This window comes from Carassius carassius, chromosome 10 (assembly GCF_963082965.1).
Source record: "Carassius carassius chromosome 10, fCarCar2.1, whole genome shotgun sequence".
NCBI lineage: Eukaryota > Metazoa > Chordata > Actinopteri > Cypriniformes > Cyprinidae > Carassius > Carassius carassius.
Genome location: NC_081764.1, coordinates 3042854 through 3059143, shown reverse-complemented (window position 1 = coordinate 3059143; position 16290 = coordinate 3042854). Strand labels below are relative to the sequence as shown.

General features: G+C 34.1%; 1 protein-coding gene across 2 annotated transcripts in view; it reads right to left on the bottom strand.

The window, feature by feature from the left end:
* LOC132151536 (voltage-dependent calcium channel subunit alpha-2/delta-2-like) overlaps nt 1-16290 on the bottom strand; it is a 216091-nt gene that overhangs the window by 151449 nt on the left and 48352 nt on the right. For both annotated transcript variants that reach the window (XM_059559713.1, XM_059559714.1), the window contains exon 3: nt 12237-12353. In XM_059559713.1, the coding sequence (XP_059415696.1) occupies nt 12237-12353 (117 nt within the window). The remainder of the gene's footprint in view (nt 1-12236; nt 12354-16290) is intronic.

Below are 16290 nucleotides of genomic sequence, written 5' to 3'. Positions count from 1 at the left end.
TTTACTTTTTTTTTTTTTACATAAAAGGTATTCTAATTTAACCCAAGGAAAGGAAAACATTTGCTAATAGGTAAGAAAATTTGATCGCAAACAATTTAAGTTTGTTTTTTCGCAAACAATTTAATTTTTTTTCAACAAAAAAAAACTAAAACAAAAATGTTTTATAATGTATTATAAAAAATGAAAATGTGTGCTAATTATTTTAAAATTTATTTCAAATTTATTCTTAAAAAAAACATTGCTAATAGGTAAGAAAATGAATTCATTTTTACATTTTAAATTCATTCGTAAAAAAATGATTTAATCCTTCTGACCACAGCTGTGATTTCTGTCTTTGACACAAGTGCTTTCGTTTAGCCGCTCAAATGAAATCAAAGACCTTGTTTGACTCTGACCGACCCTCTGGTGCTGCTGTTTGCTCATCAAACAACTTTATATGGTGACATGAAAGCGTTCCGTCTCTCTCTCTCTCTCTGTGTGTGTGTGTCTTCAAGAAGGACAACTCAAACACACAAATGCATGTGATGAATACAAAAAAAACAAAACAAATTATAATAATGAAAATGCTTGCACACCATGCATAACCAATGATTCCTTACAGAAAGTAAGACCACATGAAAAGTTTCCTATTATTTTTACTCATCCACTCTCGAATAAGTTCACTATTGTAAGTTAAACTATGCTGTGAATACAACATCTTATATTGTTCAGTTAATGATAAACATCGGAAAAGATGACTTTGTGGGGAAAAAATGTTTCTTTAACTTTAGCTTTTTTGTTTTTGCTCTGTTCATCAATTTTATTGGCAAAGACACTCCAGGATTTATCTTTTTCAAATTAAAGTCAATATCAAATCTAACAACTGTATATGAATCCTCAATGCACATTAAGAAAAAATAATAGATGATAATAATAATAATAGAAAATAAAGTGAAATTCTATAAAAGTACATTATAATAAAATAATAAAGAAAAAAAAATAAAATAAATGAATTAATAAAATGATGAATTAAAAAGTAAATAAAATAATACAATAAATGAATTAAATAATTTATGAATAAATAAATAAATAAAAACCCCATGATGAAATTTTTCTTGTGGCACATCCTATTTCACATGATATTATGGTTACCAAAGTGAAATGTTTGTGAAGGCCATTTCATGTTGACTTGTATATGACATTTACTCTAAATATTCTTATCCCACATATGCAAATCTCACACCTGCACATGCCTATATCTCTCTCTCATTTCCACAAGTGCTACATTCCCTCTTCACTACTCTTAATTTGCAATTCAGCAGAGATTTGCTCTTCATATTAGATTGTAAAGAGGAACATTTTCAAAAGCCCATTTTCGAACAAAGCGATCTCTTTCATTTGTAGCCTGCAGCCAAGAAAAACAACAGGCTGAATAGACTCGTGAATCAACTCTAAATGCATTCACAGACAACAATGTGGGAAAAAATAAGCCAAAAACATTGTTTATGTACTTCAGAAACAGTTGGCATCTTAGGAGACACTCTATAATTGTCACGCCACACTCAGACATTTTAATATATGTTTCACGTGTCTCTACAGAAAATGCTAAGAGTGCAAATTTTTATTCATCTCGCTCTTCGACAGGAAACACAAGAGTATGGCCAACAGAAGCTAGTCGAACAACTGTTCAAACACAGGAGGCATTTCTGACTCGTCAAGAGCAACTCGTAACAATTAAGGCCTCAAATCAATAGTGTCAGGCGCACATACAGACCCCAACAGCCAATGCAATCAAGGAGGGTGTCAGATGATGCAGTACTCCTATTAAAATAGTTGATGCATTATGTTTGAGAAAAAACTGTAATAGTATGAAGAAATGCAGACTTTATTAGTGAAATACTAAGGAGAGCTTTAGTGGATTAGAGCTGTTTTAAACAGTAAACATTTCTTTTGTCGGTCAGACAGACCTTTTTTTATGAGGTGTTAGATTCTGTTTGTGGATTTTGGACTTATTATAGGCTTTAATCCAGTTTTACTAAAAGACGTACTAAACTTGCTGCTCCCTCAAGATTTCTGCTAGCCTCTCTTAAGTTATTCTTTATTTATACTAATGAATTGTTGAAATCTTGACTCTGACTGGTAGACTGTTGTTTCAAGATATTGATTATATATGCTGTAAATGCATGGCTATGATAAAATAAACTCTCAAAATAATGTTGAATATAATAATAATAATTGTATTTCTTTTTCATGTTTTGGATCAATTACGATTGAATAAATGTCTTACACATATTCTTATTATGAAAAATAAATATATAAATACACGAACAAACAAGCAACCAAGAACTTCTACTATAATAAATAAATTCTGCAATACAGAAATTAAAATATAAGGATATAACCATTTATATAAAAAAAAAAAAAACATCCAGACTGTATAAAATACAATTTTAAAAAAAAAATTATTTGCTTTTGGGGTAACACCAGACCCAGCTTATTACATCTAGGGATGAACTAGATGAGATTTGGGAGTTTGGTGCAATTTAAGAAGTGTCTAGCTGATTTGCTTCAAGGTTTGTGATGTTTGGACAGCCTGCAGGTGAGTGAGATCGGCTCGTCGATCGGCGGATGTTCTGACCTGGAGCTTCAACATCATATAGGTGTTCATCTGTCTAATAAGCCGAGCAGGAGAGTGAGGTTTTGCATGGCAACGAGCAGCTGTAAGTGTACATGTGTATGTGTGTGTATGAGAGAGACAGAGAGAGAGAGAGACACCAAGAGTGGCCAGGAACGAGGTGTAATGGCTTTTGCTGCAGGTGGTAACAGATGGTTGCTAATGGATGTTCATAGATCTGAATGACACAGGCTAGAGGGTGGTGTGATGCACAAAATAGTGAGATGGAGAGACATACAAATCAAAAGAAAAAGAAAACAAAGAATGGAAAACGGGTTGGCTCTGTGTTTGCTCTTTCAAAGCTCATTTAACCATGGAATGTTTCATGTAACTTAAAATCTTTACAAATATTTAAATTGAATCAGTAGTTGACACACTAAGTGTAAAAAGGTAAATCACATCAAGACTATTAAATAATATTAACAAATGCGTCTTTTGATTTTAATAATGTGTTAGTAATTTAACATGAACTAAGATTAATAATACTTCATAAATATTTTTCATTGTCAGTTCATGTCAGTGTAATGTCAGAATCATTGAGATTATTTAAATATATTAAGATTATAAAAATATTAAGTTAAAATAATAGATGCAACTTATTTTTTTATTATATATATATATATATATATATATATATATATATATATATATATATATATATATATATATATATATATATATATATATATAGTTAGTTAGTTAGTTAGTTAGCAAATAGGCTATTAAAGCTGCATGGAAACTGTGCATGCATGTAAGTATTTTTTATATGAGTTAAATTTAAGAACATGTCTCTGAAATGATTATCAAAACTGTCCTGGAGCACAAGCCCTGTTTCCCTCATCCAACACATCTAATTCAACTCTTTAAGAGACTTTAAGAACTGAAGACGATCAGAAAAGGTAAAGAGTTGTAAAAAAAATAGGATGTGTGTCAGATCCACATCATGTTTAGCAATGGCAGCTCTTAAAACAGCCAAAATAACCATATGCAATAAACATGCTGTGATATCTGTTCATCAAAGGACAAAAGAAAATAAGAGGAAATTAATCACTTTTGTAGCTTTAAGGATTAATCTTTATTTACATTAGAATTTAGCTTTGTATAATATGACAATATATAATAGTAAAATATGACTCTGACGAGTGGGGTGGGGCCGAGGGACGTGGGAGCGAGGCCGGTGGAGTGATTGGAGATGAGCTACACCTGTTCGACCCGCTGGTCTCGAGGCCCACGGAGGAGATGGAAGGATATAAAACTGGAGCGACGACAGTGAAGGATGAGAGAGGACCAGGCCTGGGCTTTTAGTTGTGTTTTGGTTTTTATTTGAGCACACCAGTCGTCCGTGAGGGGCTGGTGCGCTGTGTTGTGTGTTTATTTGGAATTATTAAAGCTTCGTTTGATTGTCCGCCGGTTCCCGCCTCCTTCTTCTGGATGAATACTAAGTTTAATTCATTACAATTACATTTATTATCTTGGGTTTATGTGATGATTGTTTTAAGTTCACTTAAATTAGAAGCTGTTATTTTTTTTTAAGTCTAATAAATGTTCAAATTGATAGCTCTCAATTATACCGTAATGCTGAATGGCTAGTCAATGGTTAATAATTGGGGGGGGGGGGGGTGGACTTTTTCATAGAGACATCAGTAGTATTGGTATCAGTGAAGAAATATTTTTTAGATATTAAAGCAGTCTCATTTGGGATTTTTTTAGACAAATTAAGACAAACCTGTTGCAGATCTGAGAGGAACATGTTGTTTTGATGTGGCAGACGGACGTTGTAATTCACAGAACTGTGCTCTAATGACTGCTATGATCTGAACAGGATGCGTACAGATAATTTACAGCTATTCACGTCAAATGGTTTGAGTGGTTATGTGTGATTTTTGCAAGCTGATGTTGATGTGTGCTATTTTCATTAAGGAGACTGCGGCCTACTTCTCTCCCTTTCCAAAGGGACTGGAGCGCTTCACTGTGGGCCTGCAGGAAATTCAAAACTAAATTGCTTTTCTTAGTTTTTTCTTACTCTTTTTTTTCAGAGGCACTTGGATGGAGGGGAAGCACAATCGAACTGCTTTTGGTTCCGCCGTACAAGTGGACCCAGAAACTTCAGGCCAACGACAACTTTGGGAACAGTACGGTGAGAGAATAGGTTTACGGCAAGACTTCAAACGGTGGAAAGTTAATTGAAAGTAAGTGCGTAAGTGTATGTAGATTAGTGTTGTGAAGTCGTGCAATTGCTCTGCATACATTAGCAGCCCCCAACACTGCCTTCCTCTTAATATATCTCCTCCATCTGTCATCGTCACACTCGCCTCCTCCTGACTAAGCAAGTACTGCTCAGCATCCTGGAGTTTTTCTGCACCACAGATCAACAGGAACTCAATATTTTGTTACCATTAGCTTGAAGACGATTTTATACCATTTGAAACACAAATGCCAATTCAGAGGGAATTCTTTTCCATTCATTCATTCCATTCTTTTTCAGAGGGAAACAACAGTGCTTGAAATTTAGAAAATGAATAGGTTTAAAGGGATAGTTCCCCCCAAAATGAATATTTTGTCATCATTTACACACCTTCAATGTTGTTGGTCCCCATTTTCTTCAATACAGTTTTTTATTTTTGGAATTTTCTTTTTTCTTTTTTTTTCAGACTTGGGACAACTTGAAGGTGAGAAAATGATGAAAGAATTGTCATTTTTGGATGAACTATCCCTTTAAAATAACATAACATTTGTGTAATGTAAAAAAATATATAAGATATTAAATCAGCCATCATAGCATTGAGCTAAAAAGAGAATTACTTAATTAGTGTGTTTTCAAATTATGATTCACAAATGCCTAAACAAAAAAATTAAATGTATTTACAAATACCAACTGTCAAACCTAATGCATATCGATAGAATACGTTTCACAAATACACAACCAAATTTACATTCCCAAATGCTTGTATTTATATTTATGAACATTATTTATGAATTTTACTTTGTAATTGTGAACCTTTTTATCTGCGACTGTAAATTTGCTAATCGTATTTTATCAGTATGAACCAGGTCATGAGTTATATAAACTTATTTTGTGAATGTTTGTAAATACATTAATTTTTCAGACTAATGCAGCTCCATAGACTCTTGATTTGTTGCGTTTCTTTTCATTTTTAAATACTACTAATAATGATAATGACAATATATATAACATTTGTGAACCATACATTTTAAAACCAAGAGCGTTAAGCTCCTTAAACTCATGCATTGAAAAAATGTAAAAAACTTTGAATGTTTTTGACTGACTTTGTTTGTCGCCTGGATCACACTCTCCAGGTCCCTCTTGGTGGCATGTTTGAGAAACGACTAAAAGGCCATACAAGAGTGAACTTTGGGTCACGCTACCCTTTATTCATCATCACTCATCGAGCGATTACATGACCAGACTGAACCCTGAAGGGGAAAACCGCATTGCATGACACATGGTCAGGTGAACTGTACAAATGATAAACTCAATTCTACTGATGAATAATACAGTATCTGCTGTGATGCTACTGTTTTCTGAAATTATTAAATATACAGAGAACTGTATCTGCTAATGGATGCTGTACAAAATCAGGAATACACCAGCCTAATTATACAGTGTTTCCTAAAGAATAATAATCAACTAGTCAATGTGTAGATTTACACACTTCTGGTAACTACATCAGCTTTAGAGAGCTTGTCAGTTAACTAGATAGAATGCACTGTTTCCTAGCTTTAATTCAGAAATTCAAAATAAACAACAAAAAATCTAAGTCTACAAACAGAAAACCTCCTAAATAAAGATACCTCAGATAAAGACAACCGATACCTCCAATTAACCCTAAATAGTTCATTGTACTACTTGGGTCACAACAATATGCTTTACATAAGTAATTGAGTTAAAGAAAAAACAACATATCTCTGAAACTTATAGACATAGGACGCTATCATACTGTACACCCGGCGCAATGCGGCATGAGGCGCGATGAAAGTGTTTTTTGCAAGTTTCAGCCTGATGCAGTTGTCATTTTCATGTCTTGTGCCACGTTGTTTGAATTGCAAATGCATTTGCGCCCATTTGTGTGCCCATTGGCATGCTGGTCTGAAAACGATGTGTTCAGGTGCATTGCTGGCACATTGCTATTTTGAGGCAGCTGAAATAGACTGTGCCATTTACCAACTAAAACCTGGTCTAAAGTCTGACTTAATATTTTTTTTTTTTAAATTGTTATATAAAAAGTGCGTTAGTATATGTGCCTATAGACGGGTGCACAGCATGTGTACACTCGGCTTATTACACACAAAGGGGTGCGCAGCAGCACACAAACAATTTCAAAAATGAAAAAATTCAAGGATTAAAATGTAAAATATTATTATTGTGTACATGTGCCCCGAGAATTAAAGTGACAGTGATGAAAACAAGCACGTAAATGAAGGCCGTAAAGACAGAAGGCTGTTTAAAGTTTACATGATCTTTCCCAATCATTCTAATCATGCTTTGTTTACGTTTCGTATATCTGCATGCATCTCTTACAACATAGTTTTTTTTAAATAGAAAAAATATATTTTAAACTAATATTTCAGAATGTGTATTTTTGATCAAATACAGTAAATGCAAACTTAGTGAGCATAAAATACTTCTTTTAAAGGGTACACAACATACACAGTTTCACCTAATCTCATGTTAATCTTAAGTACCTATAGAGTAGTACTGCATCCTTCATATCTCCAAAAAGTATTTCGTTTTATCATATTTATAAAATAAAAATACAGTTTTCCGATACTCTCCGGAAAAAGCCGAGCTCCTGGAGGCGTGCCATCACTGAAATGACCAGAACACACAAAGGCACTGATACACTCCGTTGCTGCCCCGGAAAAACAAACTGCATGTCAGAGAGCACGGGACTAAATTTAGCATGAATGAAGATCTGTGGCGCCGGCCAATTATACACGGGCAGAGGAGAGTCCACCAGGGTGCCTCAGTCCGAAAAACAAATCACAGTATGATGAAGTGTGTTAGGTGTAATACAGTACACAACAACAAACCCGTTTCCCCTGCGTGTCCGCTTCCACAATGTCATACTGGATTTCATAGCATGTGCGAGAGAGATTCACTTAGTCACATGCTGCATCTGTGCAACGTCCAGTCAATACGTTCCAGTTCATCATAGCAGTCCTCATCAGGGTCAGTCATACACAATCTACATCATATATGAGCACACAAACCACCAGCCATTGGAAATGCTGCTTACTAGTAAGATGTTGGTTTTGTATTGGTTTGTATTAAGAGAAGGAGAATATGGCATCACAAGCCTGTAAGTGACATAATGTAAGTGATGCCATGTGCTGAGTTTGATTGACAGGTTCTGTTCTGCAGTATCAGCCGGATTCCATAAAAGAGAGAGAGGGTGAGAGACACAAAGCTGAGCTCAGCTGTGATCCATACGGCTGCAGCGCGGTTCGTTTACATGACAGCTTCCCAGGCCCTGCCTTGACATCTGCCAGTCACACGCACCGCAATCACAGTAATACAGATTTAAGAGCTTCTAAAAATAGGCGGCAGGACACTAACACACAGACACAGGCAGAAACAGTCGGGGCATTCCAGAAGAGCTCCATCTCTCCACGAGCACAACATCAGCCCTTTGTGAAGAGTCTGTACAAGGTCATTAAAATACTAAAAAAATGGCAGCCAAAAAACTACCAGACAGGAAGCGACTCATTTCAGGACAATATGGATGACCCCAATGCACACTGAGTTTCTAGAGTAAAATACAAAAAAAAAAGCACAGAGGGATCTCATTCATAAAACAACTGAATGTACCGTAACAGTTTATGTAAGAATGGTTTGCATAGGAATTTGTCATATATGAAATTGAATGTAACAGTTTATGTAAGAATTTGAATCGGTTTACATAAATATTTGTTGTGCACAATCAAGCAAATCCAACCATTTTTGAAAGAAATGTTTGATGAACAAATAAGGACAAAAGTTCAATATGCACATAATTCTATCCTATTTAATGAATGATTTACACAAAAAAATTATAATTTAAAAGCAACAATTTATGTAAAAACTGATGCACAGAATATACAGATATGCACATAATTACACGTGCAACTACTTCAATCCAATTTACAAATAAAAAGTATTACAAACAATTTATATAAAAATATGCTATGCACATAATACGCAGAAATTTATTTTACAAACAGTTTATATAGAAATTTGCAAAAGCAAAGCAATCAATTTAAATAAGAAACAATCTACAGACAATCTATCCTTATTTATTATGCACATAATTTGATGTGAATTTATGAATGACTTACCTAGAAATTTTCTATGTACACAGCCAATCAAAGTGACAATTTACATATGAATTTTTACAAACAATTTACACAGACATTGATTATGTACATAATCAATTAAATGCGACGATTTACAACTACTTACCCAGAAATTTGTTTTGCACATTCAATGCAACTGCTAACACTGGAATGTTTTGACAAACGACTTACACTGAAATTCGCAATGTTCAGAGAAAATGTATATAAGAATTGTTTAAGACTGTAATCCATTGGGGAAACTTACATAAGAATGGTTTTACAAATAATTTACATAGGCATTCATTCTGCTTGCATTTCTGCTAATAAATAAAGCCACTGGAAAAATTGCATCCTGCTGGCGCTTTGGTGAACTATTTTCAATGGACTATGATTTGGGACACACTACTCTTAATCTCACATATTATTTAGGCCAGATAGTACATGAATTGGGGTGCAGGGGTCTATCTATCACACTCATTATCTGTGATTTAAAGAAACAGGTGAAAATAAACAGGTCGACGCAGGTGTGGACCAGTTACCGCTCTTGAAACAGAATTTTTTTTTTTTGTAGAACCTCAAATAAAAAAATACATGTTTTTGTTTTGTTTTACCCAATTTTCAAAATTAATTTCCACATAAAACTACTTCAATGTATCGTAAACATAAACCAAATTGTATAACTATTGTAGAAAACTCCTGTTATGTAAATTAATTTTTTTAAATACGTTTTTTATTGGCTTATCATTTTACAATGCCTTTCCCAAAATCTGTTATTCTATGCACTTTATTCATGTGTGAAAGATTATGAGATTGCAGTTAATTTGTCGACATTCAAACACCGATTCAATTGTGCAAACAGCCATAAATCACAATACAAGTTTTAATATGTATAGCTTCTATTAAACACTATTAAAACTCATCCCCACCAACTCTTTATCATGAGATTACAAGATGTCTCCTCTTTCCTCTCTTTCTTGTTCTCTCTTGCTTTACCTTGTTCTACATCAGATGTCCTACATCGCCCCTTCTTTCCTCTCGATTTCTTCCATCTTCAGCTCATTTTGAAATCAATGATTTCAGAACTTAATTTCCTTGCATTTCCTAATGCCTGAAGGGGTGTTCTCATTCTGGGCCCATTTTCTCTCTCTCCATCTCTCTTTCTCTCAGTTATCGGGAGTCTGCTGGGCTTTGGGTGATGGTTGGGTCTAGTCACCAGCATACTGCTGGCCCCGAGCAGCGGGCCCTATCTTTAGCTGTTCAGTCAAGAAAGCACTCAGAGGCCAACTTTGCGGCCAACCAACTCAATTCCATAGCTCTGAAACATCGGCTCCGTTCCAAACCCTACCGAGCTGCCTAGCAGGTCTGTCCCATGCAATAATCTTCAGCAGGCAGCAAAATGACATCGCTTTACCAGTTGCCTCATTTTGGCAAAACTTTAAACAAGCATCACTCGCATCATTTGCAGAAAAGCCAATCCCAAATGCATTGTAATGAGCGCACAATGGTGAGGGAAATATAGTTTGATTTTGTTGTCTAAACAGAATTCAAACTGCAACACTGTAAACAAACTATTTTTCATCAGTAGAGCAAAAATAAAAGCTGGAAGGGATGGGCCAGAATTGTTGAGCTAGTATAATGAAGCTATAAGGCCGATAACAGGTTTAAGGCAAGAAATCTGAGCTCTGAAACATACACAACTAAGTTTTGGCTACCACAGAAAACATGTTGTTAACTAGTTGTTCAGACACCAGACAAAACTGATATTTTCTGACAGGATATGGCATCCATGGATAAATCTAATATTTCCAGCATGGACACTTGATCTAACTTTATTTTCTTTACAGGCCGTTTTCTCAAAATCTATATTTATTGTATATACTGTATATTTTTATACATGGTCTGAAGAAGGTTTTTATAGAGGGGTTTGTTAAAATACCATTTCCCTGATTTTATACAAAATGTTATTCTTAAAAACATGGTGAAAATTATTATAATTATAACTATTATCATCAATATCACTGTTTTTGTTTTTATCAATTATTATTATTTATTCTTATCGTTTTTGTTGTTTATTTTATTTATTTATTTGTTTTGTCTATTGACAGTGTTTTCTTTATAAAATGATGACAAGAGATCTCCAAAATCTCATCTCTAAAAACCTTTAACTTGGCAACAAATTAAAACAATAATTTTGAACCTGGCTTTATCCAGTGTACATTTTTGTTCTGGAAATGTATGCAAATTACTACATATTCAATTAAATATCACCTCATTTGCATTTTTAAGATGTAATCAGTCAGCTGGGAAAGTATGGTGATTTCTATTGGTTACATTTATTTACCATATTAACCTATGGTATCTTGCCTTAATATTTTTGCAATGGAGCTTTTAAAAGGTGAGGCCACTTCTCAAAGAAAGCCCAAAGAAACACTTCTCATCGAGTGTTTAAATGGGAAAACTCTCATTTGCTTTAAAGATGCCACCATCAAAGTAGCATTTGTGCAATTAGGATGCATTAGAAAGTCACTGATTAAATAGGAAGAATTCGGCAAACTAGAATTAGGAGCAATCATTTTTGAGTTGCCTGCATGTCTGCATGGCATGACTCACATTGGAGAATCTCGGCTAATCTCGCTCGAACACCAATTTATGATAAGACATTCTGAGTGTCTCCCAGTGAAAGACCTCAGGCAGTGTTCATATGCTACTTTTAGTCAAAAGTACTAAAGTACTTCACTTACCAAACACATGACTCATTTCTGAAGCTTAATAAACACTCATTTTTCAGCTATAATTGTCACGTGTGCCTCCATATTCCACACGTTTCAAGCAGCCTCTAAAAGATTTAAAGCAACACAACATAAAGCACTTCAAGATCTTCAAAGAATACCATGGTGCATATGTCCAAATATCATGGTAGTACCACAGCATTTTTTATGGAAATTGGTAAATCTGATGCTCCATTCATCCCTGTAAAAACTACAGGAGCATCTTATGTGTCGCTGTGTCATGTCCTGTGGATTTGAAGAGGGAGCAGATTGGAGGAAGACAAACTCATTACCTGTTTAGTTAAGCAGGCTAATAGAGAAAACTGGGCACTGATAATAATATTTTAGAAATTAAATTATTTTCTGATTAACAGAGACAGTGGATCGATTCCCCTTTTTAATGTAACAGATAAGAGTTTTACACCACGATTATCAATGGCTCGACTTCCTGCTGGGAGAGAGATATAGTTAGCGCTGCTCACCTCCAGAGCTTTGCGTTTCCTGTTGAGCAGTTTGGCGATGTCTCCTGACACCTTCTCCACCAGCTGTTTGGGTGTATTTCGCTCCACAGAAAACTGATCCCTCTTCTCATTATAAATCTGTGGGAGGTTAAAGGTCAGACGTCAGGCACACAGTAATTTCCTTTGTATTCAATTACTTTAAAAATGACAGCCTTTGCAGCTCAAAACTAATATATAGTTTACATGTGAAATTCAATATTTAGAAATCTAAACATTTATACATTTTCTAAAAAATAAATAATGTAATACAAATTAATTTAAAGAGTTTTTTGTCAATGATGGATGGATGGATGGATACTTTTGAAAGCATTCATCTTTGTAGTATCTTAGTTAATATGTTCCAGTAAGCTGAGCCAACATGAAACTACTGGTATATTCTAAGAAACTTAATCATCATTACAAAATACAAAATCAGCAACACTATACTTTACGTTGATTAATTTAACTGTTTACCTTATCATTTTATATATATTTCAATATATATTTTATTATTAATTCAATTAGATATTAATATTATAATATTATAATAATATTATATTATAATATATATATATATATATATATATATATATATATATATAATGCAGCTCTAAGTGCCATCTGAAATTTTCTTCTAAAATTAGCATTTTAATCTCCTATGTTTAAATTCAGTAATTTTATGTTTATGGTATAGGTCCTTTTCTATGCCATTAAAGTGAAACAACTAAACATAAACACATTTCAGACAGCACTTAGAGGCTTTTGCATTTTAACTCTTATTATATTTATATATATATATATATATCTAAATATATATAAATAAATAAATAGTGAAACCTCAAAACTTGTGTGGACTAGATGTCCGAATGGACTGGGTTAACCACACAGTGCAAAACAAATATAAAAAAGTATCCAAACATAGGCCAAGTGCATTAAAAAAAACAACGAACATGTATTTAATTAAATTAAACTAAGAGAAAAAGAGTGCAAGTCATGCCATAATCTGATGTGGATTTATGGGTCAGCAAACTCAGCATTGTTCCTGATGTCAGTGCTTTTCCCAGTGATTTACACATACAGTAGCAGGTCTGGTCTTACAGACTGACTCAGCACACTGCCATGCCATCCACCGTAATCTGACCCCCCGGGACGGCCAGTTATCCCCTCCACTCCAGGGACACCATTACCCACAAATCCATCTATGTCAAACTGAGGACTAGGCAAAAAGCCAATTGCAATCCTCCTAGAAAGAGGAATTCTTTCACACACACACACACACACACACACACAGCTGGTGGAGGCTTTAGTAAGGGCTTCGGCCTCTAACACCATGTTTGAAGCTGTGTTCCCCTGTCACTAGATAATGGCTAAACCACAAGCGCTGTTTTACGTCAACTTGAGTGAATTGGGACAGAATTGGCGGCCATTGCATGGAATGGGCTGGCGACTAGAGAGGGAAGGGACATTAGTGTAACCCAGTTTTAAAACTGTGCTACTTGTTATTTTTGGAATACAATTATAAAGCCCTTGAAAAAGTCATTAGTGTGTTTGATATAAAATACTAAGATACTGATCTCATAAAACAGGAACACAGTTCCCATTTAAACTCTGTAAACAAATGAATTATTTAATTAAAGATGTTTGTATTTTTCTTTCAGTCTTAGGATGTGATGAACATAATGTGTTCTACTGATATGCATTTCTGTCTGAACACAAATACTGCCCCCTAAATGCCAGGAAGGTCAATAGCAGCAAAAAAAACCTAAATTAAATATAATTTAATTTCATCAAACATTTAGAAGCACCTAGACCAGAAAATGTAAGACAAATTAAAAATACTGAAGATCCAAGAAACAATAATTAATCATTCTTATTTCTAATTTTCAGATTTGTAATGCCCTAAATATGTTCAAAGGAAAAGAAAAACAACATTTAGATATATAGCCAATGCTAAACCGCCTTTATTGAGAGGCTATTAGGGCTGTAGCTATCGAATATTTTAGTAATCGAGTATTCTACCAAAAATTCCATCGATTAATCGAGTAATCGGATAAAATGTGTTTTTGCTTAATTAAAGTGCAATATTAATTATGCAAGAGAAAGTAAGACTCCTGGGTCTCTTAAAATGAACAACTAAGTTTCCTTTTTTAGAAAAAAAATATTTTTACTTTTTAAATGCATAGAATGCATACATCAAAAATAAACATTTAATTATTACCCATTGTTTCTCTGTCTGTACTTGTACTGTGAACAATGACAAGAAAGTTGACAGATGAATTAAGTGCATTTAAGTGCCATTCAGTTGGGGTTTTAAATAAAGCATTTTCTGAGATTGCACATTAAACATTAAACACATAAAACATTAATTTAATTTATCATTTAATTATTGAAAATTAACTTAACTTTTTGGCAAACAAAGGGGATTTACTATTTAAAATAAACCATGGAAGAAATGTGGGATTTAAACCTTAAAATATATATATATATTTTTTATTTTATTTTTTTGTAGAAGGCTATGTACATTCTGCTGAACAATAGTCTTTAACCGGACTTTTATTTTGACGGGTTGACGTACCTTTACAGTTCTGTGTATATGATGTGACGCTAGTTTTACTCAAATCAAACGGTCAGATGCTCAAGAAGTGACTGTCAGAGCAGTTCTGGAGATGTTGTTCATGTGTTCATGTCTTTAGTGACAGCAGATGCTGAAATCCCCGCATGCGTCACGCGCGCTTCAGTGTGTGTGTGTGAATAAACGGAGACGCGCTTCTGCGCCATTCATTAACACAAACACGCAGAACATGCAGGATTCATATTTAAATAGACTGTTCCGGCTTAATATTTACAGATATTAGTCCATATCATGATTTGATGTAAGTGCAATGGCCTATTTTTGATTAATTCATTCAAAATTTGGCAAATTCCGTGCCATTCCGCATTAAACTGTAAATTCCGTTTTTATGACTGGATTCCGCGATTCCCTCCGCGTTTTCTGCATCGCGGAAATCATAGGACCCTAGTTGTGGTATGTGTGTGTGTGTGTGTGTGTGTGTGTGTGTGTGTCAGCACTGAGATGGAGGAAGCAGGAACAGCAGGCAGGAGGGTCTGCTGTCTGGGTCGGGCCAAGAGATCTAGATGAACTGGGCCAAACACACTCACACTGAACCAGAGTGAGCGAAAGCCCTTCCAATTCAATATGCTTCCACTGGCAGTCACACATCACACACACATAAGTACATAATGATACTCTCAAACAAACACACACAACACAAACTAGTGTGATCTCCAATAACAGGACAGAAACAGAACACACGGTGTCTCATTAGTGAAGAGACGCGTCCCAGTATGCCAAACTGAGACTGTGCTAGTATAAACACACAGATGGTGCAAGAGAACGAGAACAAGGGAAAAAGCTCAAATACGGTCTGAGATCACACAAAAGAAAGAAAGAAAGAAAAAGAAAGAAAGAAAAAAAGAACAAGAAAGAAAGGAAATTATTTATCCATCAAGACATTTATACCCCAGTTCATCATTACCTTCTGTGTACACATATATATATATATATATATATATATATACATATATATATATATATATATATATATATATATATATATACACACACACAATAAATATAGTTATAAATATAATTTATGTATTAAAATATAAAAGAATAAAAATAAATAAACAAATAATTTATATTTATTTATATAAAGTATTATTTATTTTTAGATAATTATATTTAAATATAGATAGACAGACAGACAGACAGACAGACAGACAGATAGATAGATAGATAGATAGATAGATAGATAGATAGATAGATAGATAGATAGATAGATAGATAGATAGATAGATAGATAGATAGATAGATAGATAGATAGATAGATAGATAGATAGATAGATAGATAGATAGATGTTTTTATTTTTTACTACTATAGAAAGAAAGTCATACCAGACTGGAAAGCCATGAGGGTTAGTAAACAACGATAACCCAAAACATCTCTCTCAGTAAACACTGTATCTGTAATTACAC